General features: G+C 48.8%; 1 protein-coding gene across 4 annotated transcripts in view; it reads left to right on the forward strand.

Annotated features, from left to right (window-relative positions):
* Positions 1–12,280, forward strand: part of LOC115156999 (protocadherin-15) — a 329,145-nt gene that overhangs the window by 284,953 nt on the left and 31,912 nt on the right. For all 4 annotated transcript variants that reach the window (XR_003868374.1, XM_029704842.1, XM_029704851.1 and 1 more), the window contains exons 25-27: positions 383–492; positions 1,959–2,099; positions 5,398–5,525. Coding sequence is in view for 3 of the 4 variants with exons in the window: in XM_029704842.1 (XP_029560702.1) it covers positions 383–492; positions 1,959–2,099; positions 5,398–5,525 (379 nt within the window). In the remaining variant the exon portion in view is untranslated. The remainder of the gene's footprint in view (positions 1–382; positions 493–1,958; positions 2,100–5,397; positions 5,526–12,280) is intronic.

Below are 12,280 nucleotides of genomic sequence, written 5' to 3' on the forward strand. Positions count from 1 at the left end.
CATCTGTGTATCTCATCTTCTGTGTGTGTGTGTCTCATATGTGTCTCTCATCTATGTGTTGTGTGTTGTGTGTGTCTCATCTGTGTATCTCATCTACTCTGTGTGTGTGTGTGTGTGTGTGTGTGTGTGTGTGTGTGGGTCTGTGGGTGTGTGTGTGGGTGTGTGTGTGTGTGTCATCGGTGTGTCTCATATGTGTCTCTCGTCTACTCTGTGTGTGTGTGTGTGTGTCTCATCTGTGTATCTCATCTACTGTGTTGTGTGTCTCATCTGTGTATCTCATCTACTCTGTGTGTGTGTCTCATCTGAGTATCTCATCCTATGTGTCGTGTGTGTGTGTCTCATCGGTGTGTCTCATATACTGTGTGTGTGTGTTTTCTTCCAGATTTCCCCCTGTGAGTGAGAAGGCTAAGGTGGGGAAGCTGGTCGGTGTCATACTGGCTGCAGCTGTCAATCAAACGATTGTCTACTCCATAGTGGAGGGCAACGAGGGAGGTGAGTAGTAACAGACTCTAACCTACACTGTGCCTTTGACCTAGTTCCAGAGGTCATGTTGTAATAGTCCCAGTTTTTTATTCTGACACACTATTAACATGAAGTAGTAAGGACCCTCAGAGGTCACTCACAGAGCCATACATACATCTCTATACTGCTCTATACGGCTCTATACGGGTCTATGCAGCTAAGTACGGCTCTATGCGGCTCTATGCGCCTCTATACACCTCTATACGGCTCTATACGCCTCTATACACCTCTATACGGCTCTATACGGCTTTATACGGCTCTATACGCCTCTATACACCTCTATACGCCTTTATACGGCTCTATACGCCTCTATACGGCTCTATACGCCTTTATACGGCTCTATACGCCTCTATACACCTCTATACGCCTCTATACGCCTTTATACGGCTTTATACGGCTCTATACACCTCTATACACCTCTATACGCCTTTATACGGCTTTATACGGCTCTATACGCCTCTATGCGGCTCTATGCGGCTCTTTACGGCTTTATACGGCTCTATACGCCTCTATACGGCTCTATGCGGCTCTCTACGGCTCTATACGCCTCTATGCGCCTCTATACGCCTCTATACACCTCTCTACGGCTTTATACGGCTCGATACGCCTCTATACGGCTCTGTTCGCCTCTATACACCTCTCTACGGCTTTATACGGCTCTATACACCTCTATACGGCTCTATACACCTCTCTACGGCTCTATACGCCTTTATACGCCTCTATTCGCCTCTATTCGCCTCTATACGGCTCTATTCAGTTCTATATGGCTATATACGGCTCTGTACAGCTCTATATACCTCTATACGGCTCTTCTATGGCTCTAGTCAGTCATCTGCCCAGAGAGAGACAGCACCCAAAGTGTGTGTGTATGTGTGCGTGCCCCGGTCATGACAGAGTTACTGCCATGTAAAAGCGCCCTGAGGGATGATTAGACCCGTCCATTCTCCCATCGTCCCTCACTGTGATTAAAACCTGGGCTCATGCCTCTCAGAGTGTGAAAAGATGAAATTGCATCCCAATACTGAGCCTTGCATTCAACTACATCTGAAGCATTTAGTCATTTGGAAACAAAGGGAATTGGCTTCACTTTTAACTCTCATTAGATTCAATGAAGAAGCACCAGGAAGATTCATTGTTGTTGAATTCAAGGTTCATGGCGTACTGGGAGGACTTAATTGTAGGTCTGAAAATAAAGGGGAGCGAGATGAGTTCTAGCTATGCTCTTCGGTGCGTTCCTGCTGTGCATGTGCATCAATTATGCCTTACACAAAATCAATGAGTGACTAAGTGATTCTCCAGTCTAGTGTCATTTCTTTCTGGTGTCGTGCCTCAACACGTGACGCCACACACAGTGGGATTTGGGGAGGTGAATAGACTTGTCATTCTACCCAGGGACTGATACAGTATTAAATGACTATGTTTTCATCGTCTAATAGGTGTGTTCAGGCTCAACAACAACACCGGGGTGATCTCTACGGCCAAGCCGCTGGACTATGAGACCAACGGCAGCTACAGCCTCAGAGTGGAGGCTGACTCCATGGGTTTGGCCGAGTCCAATCTCCGAGCGCCCTCCAAGAGTACGCCTGCCTATCATTCAAACTGTCACTTAGAAAATGGCACCCTGTTTTCTTATATAGGGCATTGCTTTTGACCAGGGCTAAAAGCCTTCTGTAGCTTCTGGGTTAATGGCCTCAGAAAGACTTAAAAACGGAAGGCAATGGTTGACCAAAAAAGCTTTTTACAACCTTAATTTGAGGAGTAATTTAAATTCAAATCTTTGTTTCTGCCGTCTCTCTGTTTTTCTCACTTGTAACAGAAATGTTTATCTGGCATTTGTCTGTAAATTATTTCCCATCTTAGCTTTTTCCAAAATACTTAAAAGCATGCCTCATCCTTTCACGATATTTAGTTTTCTGATTAGTCAAATTCATGCTGAGTTGCTGCGGAGGACGAGACATTTGATTTAACAGTTACTGTTAAATGTGACAGATTTCTTTAAAAACATTCCTTTCTGGACAATCTCATCATGTCTCCTCCATATACAGAAGCAATCACTCAAATCAATTTGATTACAATAGCGCTGTCAACCACTTATATCTAAATGCCAACTTAGTCGATTCTAGAATAAAAGGCTTGTAGAGATTTGGTCACTGCTGTATGTTCTACCCAGATTACAATTAGAATTAGATTCAGAATGTTTTTCTATACTCAACTAAATTGACAAATATACTGTATCCAGGCCACTCAAGCTGAGAGGGGGCTGAGAGACTGAGAGGGGGCTGAGAGACTGAGAGGGGGCTGAGAGACTGAGAGGGGGCTGAGAGTCTGAGAGGTGGCTGAGAGGGGGCTGAGAGGGGGCTGAGAGACTGAGAGGGGGCTGAGAGACTGAGAGGGGGCTGAGAGGCTGAGAGGGGGCTGAGAGACTGAGAGGGGGCTGAGAGTCTGAGAGGTGGCTGAGAGGGGGCTGAGAGGGGGCTGAGAGGGGGCTGAGAGACTGAGAGGGGGCTGAGAGGCTGAGAGGTGGCTGAGAGGGGGCTGAGAGGGGGAGAGGGGGCGGAGAGGGGGCTGAGAGGGGGCTGAGAGTCTGAGAGGGGGCTGAGAGGCGGAGAGGGGGCGGAGAGGCGGAGAGGGGGCTGAGAGGCGGAGAGGGGGAGGAGAGGGGGCTGAGACGGGGCTGAGAGGGGGCGGAGAGGCGGAGAGGGGGCGGAGAGGGGGCTGAGAGGCGGAGAGGGGGAGGAGAGGGGGCTGAGACGGGGCTGAGAGGGGACTGAGAGGGGGCTGAGAGACTGAGAGGGGGCTGAGAGACTGAGAGGGGGCTGAGAGGCTGAGAGGGGGCTGAGAGACTGAGAGGGGGCTGAGAGGGGGCTGAGAGGGGGCTGAGAGACTGAGAGGGGGCTGAGAGGCTGAGAGGTGGCTGAGAGGGGGCTGAGAGGGGGCTGAGAGTCTGAGAGGGGGCTGAGAGGCGGAGAGGGGCCGGAGAGGCGGAGAGGGGGCTGAGAGGCGGAGAGGGGGAGGAGAGGGGGCTGAGACGGGGCTGAGAGGGGACTGAGAGGGGGCTGAGAGGGGGCTGAGAGGCTGAGAGGAGGCTGAGAGGGGACTGAGAGGGGACTGAGAGGGGGCTGAGAGGAGGCTGAGAGGAGGCTGAGAGGAGGCTGAGAGGAGGCTGAGAGGCGGCTGAGAGGCGGAGAGGGGGAGGAGAGGGGGCTGAGACGGGGCTGAGAGGGGACTGAGAGGGGGCTGAGAGGCTGAGAGGAGGCTGAGATGGGACTGAGAGGGGACTGAGAGGGGGCTGAGAGGAGGCTGAAAGGCTGAGAGGAGGCTGAGAGGAGGCTGAGAGGAGGCTGAGAGGCGGCTGAGAGGCGGCTGAGAGGGGGCGGAGAGGGGACTGAGAGGGGGCGGAGAGGGGGCGGAGAGGGGGCTGAGAGGCTGAAAGGCTGAGAGGAGGCTGAGAGGGGGCTGAGAGACTGAGAGGGGGCAGCAGCAAACATGACAAAGACACCCACTAGCAATAGATTAAGTCCTCATTCCATTGAAGCAGGCCTGGCAGCTATATTTGAGATGTCGTGGAAGTTTCATCATGGGGGGGTGGGGGGGCTATTGATGTTGTTTGATTCAGTCCGCTGGAGGAGGTAGCGTGGTAAATGGCTGCAGAGAGTGGATGGGTACTCCTCACTGCGTTTGGCTATGGAGGTGACATCATCACTGTATTATGAAGACACTTGGTTGAATTGATTCGAGCCACAGCACTGATTATGCGGGGGGTGCAAGCATGCAAAAAGTGTTTTATAATACATTTTTTAGACCTTGCCAATGAATTGGTAATCATATTATTATTACATTGTAAAATATGTGATTTGTGTGTCCATGAAAACTGTTTCATTCCTTATGCACGAAATGTTAAGTACGTAGTTACACTGCATTTCTGAGATCTCTCCACAAAACAACTGTCCGTCAGCTAGATCCAGGATTCATACAGGGTTCAAATTCAATGTCTAATTTAACTGATTCATGCTTAATATATGATACAACAACAACAACTTACACTGCCATAAATGCAAGGACAGAAAAGGACATTTTATGTCACATGATTTTGGACAAACCCATCAAGACACCATGAGAACAGTGGAGGCTGCTGAACAGAGCACATGGGATGGCATCAAACACCTGGAAACCATGTGTTGGATGTATTTGATACCATTCCACTGATTTCACTCCAGTTATTATAAATGACTTATCCTCACTGGTATCCTAGTTTATAGAAATACCCAGGTGTGTGTTGCAATGCAGCTGTAAGTACTCTCCTGCTGTTGCTCGTTTAGTGTTGTCATCCGCTGTAACATTGGACATTCTGGCAGGGGTAGACGAGAAAGGTGCTGACTCTACTGTCCCCCTGGTCTGTCCCCCTGGTCTGTCCCCATGGTCTGTACTCCTGGCCTGTCACCCTGGCCTGTCCCCCTGGTCTGTCCCCCTGGTCTGTCCCCCTGGTCTGTCCCCCTGGTCTGTCCCCTTGGTCTGTCCCCCTGGCCTGTCCCCCTGGTCTGTCCCCCTGGTCTGTCCCCCTGGTCTGTCCCCCTGGTCTGTCCCACTGGTCAGCCCCAGAGCATTTTGTCAGATGATGTAAGACATTTTATTTGGCGGGTCCCTCTGCGTATTTGTAGCCCTTCAGGATGTGGCCTGGCATTTTACTATGAGAAATGACAAACCTCAGTGCAGTGCTGTAGTATTTTAGTCAAACGTCTAAATCATTGTATTGGCAGTGAAATGTATATGATGCACATTTGACTGTTTAGAGTTCTCGTTTTCTATTCAATTCAAATTACATTCAGATTAGCCTTTGGGGTCATTTTTTATTATTTTTTTCTTTCTCCTCTGCAGCCAACACAGCGAGGGTGTTCATTGATGTTCTGGATGAGAATGATCACTCTCCTGTCTTTACCAAACCCTTGTACCTGGGAGGAGTGGCCGAGGATGCCAAGACATTCACTTCTGTACTACAAGTCCAGGTACACCAAGCTCCTTTCTTACACAACGTGGACAACTTCTAAATAGTGCAATTGGTGTCGAAAGAGGACAATTCATTATTTTCAAAAAATGCAAATTTTCTGAAATGGAACGATCAAACTACGATCACTCCTCCTCACGATGCAACCAGCCAAAATGTGTCCGGTTGACCGATTATCTGTGTTTGCATTTGAAATGCAGAGTTTTGTAGTTGTAGTTGACTCGTGTTGATAATGCATGACCAGCTGGAGGTCAACCATCTCAGACTTGCAGACACCTCTGACAATACTTAGAATACCCAGGCCGTAGAGCCTCTCACATAAAATCTCTGACAATACTTAGAATACCCAGGCCGTAGAGGTTCTCACATAAAATCTCTGACATTACTTAGAATACCCAGGCCGTAGAGGTTCTCACATAAAATCTCTGACAATACTTAGAATACCCAGGCCGTATAGCCTCTCACATAAAATCTCTGACAATACTTAGAATACCCAGGCCGTATAGCCTCTCACATAAAATCTCTGACAATACTTAGAATACCCAGGCCGTATAGCCTCTCACATAAAATCTCTGACAATACTTAGAATACCCAGGCCGTAGAGGTTCTCACATAATATCTCCACACATCTATCAATAGCATGTTGCAAAGTCCTGTGTGAAAGGGAATTATCCCCTGTGTGCACCGGGGCGTGTTGTTGTTAGTTCTTCGCGCCATTGTTGCTAAAGCCACTGTGACACCTGTTGGGAGTGTGCTGAGACTGTGTGTGTGTGTGTGTGTGTGTGTGTGTGTGTGTGTGTGTGTGTGTGTGTGTGTGTGTGTGTGTGTGTGTGTGTGTGTCATTTGCATCGTTGTTTCAGAATGATGAGCCGTAGCAAGACTACTTTTTATTCAGATATGCATGCTGTTTTCTCTGGTGTTTGTCTGATGTTTGTGTCTCCGTGCCGGTCTGTCTCCCTGTTTGTCTCCCTGTTTGTCTATATGCCTGTCTCCCTGCCTGTTTCCCTGCTGGTCTTTCTCCCTGCCGGTCTGTCTCCCTGCCTGTCTCCCTGCCTGTCTCCCTGCCGGTCTGTCTCCCTGCCTGTCTCCCTGCCGGCCTGTCTCCCTGCCTGTCTCCCTGCCTGTCTCCCTGCCTGTCTCTCTGCCTGCCTGTCTCCCTGCCGGCCTGTCTCCCTGCCGGCCTGTCTCCCTGTCTGTCTACCTGCCTGTCTTCCTGTCTCCTTGTCTGTCTCCCTGCCGGCCTGTCTCCCTCTCTGTCTGCCTGCCTGTCTTCCTGCCTTCATCTTTCCAATAGTGCATTCATCTTAAGATAGCTAGGTGGGACAACCACATATCATAGGCATAGTAAGTACACTTTTCCTCAATAAAGTAGCTATCAGGGGTGGGGTTGTCAAGTGCAAGTGTTGGTTCAGGAGTGAGGAGGGTTGTTGCTCCATTCGACTGTTGTTGCTCCATTCGACTGTTGTTGCTCCATTTGACTGTTGTTGCTACATTCGACTGTTGTTGCTCCATTCGACTGTTGTTTCTCCCTTCGACTGTTGTTGCTCCATTTGACTGTTGTTGTTCCATTTGGCTGTTGTTGCTCCCTTCGACTGTTGTTGCTCCCTTCGACTGTTGTTGCTCCCTTCGACTGTTGTTGCTCCATTTGACTGTTGTTGCTCCCTTCGACTGTTGTTGCTCCCTTCGACTATTGTTGCTCCCTTCGACTGTTGTTCGACTGTTGTTGCTCCCTTCAACTGTTGTTTCTCCCTTCGACTGTTGTTGCTCCATTTGACTGTTGTTGCTCCCTTCGACTGTTGTTGCTCCCTTCGACTGTTGTTGCTCCCTTCGACTGTTGTTGCTCCCTTCGACTGTTGTTGCTCCCTTCGACTGTTGTTGCTCCATTTGACTGTTGTTGCTCCCTTCGACTGTTGTTGCTCCCTTCGACTGTTGTTCGACTGTTGTTGCTCCCTTCAACTGTTGTTTCTCCCTTCGACTGTTGTTGCTCCATTCGACTGTTGTTGCTCCATTTGACTGTTGTTGCTCCATTTGACTGTTGTTGCTCCCTTCGACTGTTGTTGCTCCCTTCGACTGTTGTTGCTCCCTTCGACTGTTGTTGCTCCCTTCGACTGTTGTTCGACTGTTGTTGCTCCCTTCGACTGTTATTGCTCCATTCGACTATTGTTGCTCCATTTGACTGTTGTTGTTCCCTTCGACTGTTGTTTCTCCCTTCGACTGTTGTTTCTCCCTTCGACTGTTGTTTCTCCCTTCGACTGTTGTTTCTCCCTTCGACTGTTGTTTCTCCCTTCGACTGTTGTTTCTCCCTTCGACTGTTGTTGCTCCCTTCGACTGTTGTTGCTCCCTTCGACTGTTGTTGCTCCCTTCGACTGTTGTTGCTCCCTTCGACTGTTGTTGCTCCCTTCGACTGTTGTTTCTCCCTTCGACTGTTGTTTCTCCCTTCGACTGTTGTTGCTCCCTTCGACTGTTGTTGCTCCCTTCGACTGTTGTTGCTCCATTGGACTGTTGTTGCTCCATTGGACTGTTGTTGCTCCATTGGACTGTTGTTGCTCCCTTCGACTGTTGTTGCTCCCTTCGACTGTTGTTGCTCCCTTCGACTGTTGTTTCTCCCTTCGACTGTTGTTTCCCCCTTCGACTGTTGTTGCTCCATTTGACTGTTGTTGCTCCCTTCGACTGTTGTTGCTCCCTTCGACTGTTGTTGCTCCCTTCGACTGTTGTTGCTCCCTTCGACTGTTGTTGCTCCCTTCGACTGTTGTTTCTCCCTTCGACTGTTGTTGCTCCATTTGACTGTTGTTGCTCCCTTCGACTGTTGTTGCTCCCTTCGACTGTTGTTGCTCCCTTCGACTGTTGTTCGACTGTTGTTGCTCCCTTCGACTGTTGTTGCTCCCTTCGACTGTTGTTGCTCCCTTCGACTGTTGTTCGACTGTTGTTGCTCCCTTCAACTGTTGTTTCTCCCTTCGACTGTTGTTTCCCCCTTCGACTGTTGTTGCTCCATTTGACTGTTGTTGCTCCCTTCGACTGTTGTTGCTCCCTTCGACTGTTGTTGCTCCCTTCGACTGTTGTTTCTCCCTTCGACTGTTGTTGCTCCATTTGACTGTTGTTGCTCCCTTCGACTGTTGTTGCTCCCTTCGACTGTTGTTGCTCCATTGGACTGTTGTTGCTCCATTGGACTGTTGTTGCTCCATTGGACTGTTGTTGTTCCATTTGGCTGTTGTTGCTCCCTTCGACTGTTGTTGCTCCCTTCGACTGTTGTTGCTCCCTTCGACTGTTGTTGCTCCCTTCGACTGTTGTTGCTCCATTTGACTGTTGTTGCTCCCTTCGACTGTTGTTGCTCCCTTCGACTATTGTTGCTCCCTTCGACTGTTGTTCGACTGTTGTTGCTCCCTTCAACTGTTGTTTCTCCCTTCGACTGTTGTTGCTCCATTTGACTGTTGTTGCTCCATTTGACTGTTGTTGCTCCCTTCGACTGTTGTTGCTCCCTTCGACTGTTGTTGCTCCCTTCGACTGTTGTTGCTCCCTTCGACTGTTGTTGCTCCCTTCGACTGTTGTTGCTCCCTTCGACTGTTGTTGCTCCCTTCGACTGTTGTTGCTCCATTTGACTGTTGTTGCTCCCTTCGACTGTTGTTGCTCCCTTCGACTGTTGTTGCTCCCTTCGACTGTTGTTCGACTGTTGTTGCTCCCTTCAACTGTTGTTTCTCCCTTCGACTGTTGTTGCTCCATTCGACTGTTGTTGCTCCATTTGACTGTTGTTGCTCCATTTGACTGTTGTTGCTCCCTTCGACTGTTGTTGCTCCCTCGCTGTGCTCCCTTCGACTGTTGTTGCTCCCTTCGACTGTTGTTGCTCCCTTCGACTGTTGTTCGACTGTTGTTGCTCTCTTCGACTGTTATTGCTCCATTCGACTATTGTTGCTCCATTTGACTGTTGTTGTTCCCTTCGACTGTTGTTTCTCCCTTCGACTGTTGTTTCTCCCTTCGACTGTTGTTTCTCCCTTCGACTGTTGTTTCTCCCTTCGACTGTTGTTTCTCCCTTCGACTGTTGTTTCTCCCTTCGACTGTTGTTGCTCCATTTGACTGTTGTTGCTCCCTTCGACTGTTGTTGCTCCCTTCGACTGTTGTTGCTCCCTTCGACTGTTGTTGCTCCCTTCGACTGTTGTTTCTCCCTTCGACTGTTGTTGCTCCCTTCGACTGTTGTTGCTCCCTTCGACTGTTGTTGCTCCATTGGACTGTTGTTGCTCCATTGGACTGTTGTTGCTCCATTGGACTGTTGTTGCTCCCTTCGACTGTTGTTGCTCCCTTCGACTGTTGTTGCTCCCTTCGACTGTTGTTGCTCCCTTCGACTGTTGTTGCTCCCTTCGACTGTTGTTGCTCCCTTCGACTGTTGTTGCTCCCTTCGACTGTTGTTTCTCCCTTCGACTGTTGTTTCCCCCTTCGACTGTTGTTGCTCCATTTGACTGTTGTTGCTCCCTTCGACTGTTGTTGCTCCCTTCGACTGTTGTTGCTCCCTTCGACTGTTGTTTCTCCCTTCGACTGTTGTTGCTCCATTTGACTGTTGTTGCTCCCTTCGACTGTTGTTGCTCCCTTCGACTGTTGTTGCTCCCTTCGACTGTTGTTGCTCCATTGGACTGTTGTTGCTCCATTGGACTGTTGTTGCTCCATTGGACTGTTGTTGCTCCATTGGACTGTTTTTGGTCCCTTCGACTGTTGTTGCTCCATTTGACTGTTGTTTCTCCCTTCGACTGTTGTTTCTCCCTTTGACTGTTGTTGCTCCATTTGACTGTTGTTGCTCCCTTCGACTGTTGTTGCTCCCTTCGACTGTTGTTTCTCCCTTCGACTGTTGTTTCTCCCTTCGACTGTTGTTGCTCCATTTGACTGTTGTTGCTCCCTTCGACTGTTGTTGCTCCCTTCGACTGTTGTTTCTCCCTTCGACTGTTGTTGCTCCATTGGACTGTTGTTGCTCCATTGGACTGTTGTTGCTCCATTCAACTGTTTTTGGTCCCTTCGACTGTTGTTGCTCCGTTGGACTGTTGTTGCTCCGCTCGACTGTTGTTGCTCCCTTCGACTGTTGTTGCTCCCTTCGACTGTTGTTGCTCCATTTGACTGTTGTTGCTCCCTTCGACTGTTGTTGCTCCATTGGACTGTTGTTGCTCCCTTCGACTGTTGTTGCTCCCTTCGACTGTTGTTGCTCCCTTCGACTGTTGTTGCTCCCTTCGACTGTTGTTGCTCCCTTCGACTGTTGTTGCTCCCTTCGACTGTTGTTGCTCCCTTCGACTGTTGTTGCTCCCTTCGACTGTTGTTTCTCCCTTCGACTGTTGTTGCTCCCTTCGACTGTTGTTGCTCCCTTCGACTGTTGTTGCTCCATTTGACTGTTGTTGCTCCCTTCGACTGTTGTTGCTCCCTTCGACTGTTGTTGCTCCCTTCGACTGTTGTTGCTCCATTCGACTGTTGTTTCTCCCTTCGACTGTTGTTTCTCCCTTCGACTGTTGTTGCTCCATTTGACTGTTGTTGCTCCCTTCGACTGTTGTTGCTCCCTTCGACTGTTGTTGCTCCCTTCGACTGTTGTTGCTCCATTGGACTGTTGTTGCTCCATTCGACTGTTGTTGCTCCATTGGACTGTTGTTGCTCCATTCGACTGTTTTTGGTCCCTTCGACTGTTGTTGCTCCATTGGACTGTTGTTGCTCCATTGGACTGTTTTTGCTCCGCTCGACTGTTGTGGCTCCCTTCAGGCTAGTGTAGAACACAGTCACAAACGGGTTTGTCAAGATTCTCAAAAGAGATCTTTTAGACCAGGAGGTAATTACTGGGTCAAAGATTTCCTGAGCTGACATACTGTACCCACTGGTTCCAACTCCTAATGGTAACATTCCACCTCCCAGGTGTTTCACTCACAGTCGGGGTCAGTATCTTCGTCTTTAGTATTCATACCTATTCCCTGTTGCTTTACTAATAGGACATTCGTAGCAGATCTGAATATGGATCTCTGTAAAAGCTGCTCAGCATCCCCAAGATTAGACTAATCTACTTTTAAATCCTTCTTTAAATAGTTTTGTAAGAAAGAGGGCATTTAAACCCTGATGGAGTGGTGGCCAAACCTGAAGAAAGGGTAGAATGGAGAGAGGGAGGGGCAGAAGGGATGTTTGCTACTGTGTCACACAGGAGCGTCGGCACTGTAGAAATAAATAAGAACTTGTCTTCTGAGTGACACACATTGTCTGTGATTGATCTCATAATTAGTATATTTGAACACAAAACAAGTCACTCTTGACGGAATGTGTTTGTGTTCCTGTACAGATAGGAAAACAGAGCGGAATCTCTGCAAAGAACAAATCCAATTTCGCAGCAAATCAGCCTCAAATCAGAACCTCAGTTTCTAACAAGCCAGGGTTGCTTTCATAACACAGTCAAAGGCTGTCCTCTCTCTCTCTGCTTGCTTGGTGCAGTCTTTGTGCCACATTTTCACACTGCATTCATACACTGGTATCTTTTTTCCTGGTCTGGTCTCACCATTAACTAACCCAGGGGGTGGATTCTTTTACCAGTGAACATTTACTTATACAAGTATACTGTACAGTATAGTGTGAGATACAAATGAGTTGCAGAATATTGAAAATATCTCATTAGTGTGAATGACTCCAGCTGGGCAGGGCACAGTGCTGTCTCTGCTCCTTAACACTCAGTCTCAGTCGTAAAAAACAAAAGAGGTCTAATAAATCAACGTCACTGCAGAGCAACAAGGCAACCGCTGAAGTCAGCTGTGTCCC

This window comes from Salmo trutta, chromosome 2 (assembly GCF_901001165.1).
Source record: "Salmo trutta chromosome 2, fSalTru1.1, whole genome shotgun sequence".
Lineage (NCBI taxonomy): Eukaryota > Metazoa > Chordata > Actinopteri > Salmoniformes > Salmonidae > Salmo > Salmo trutta.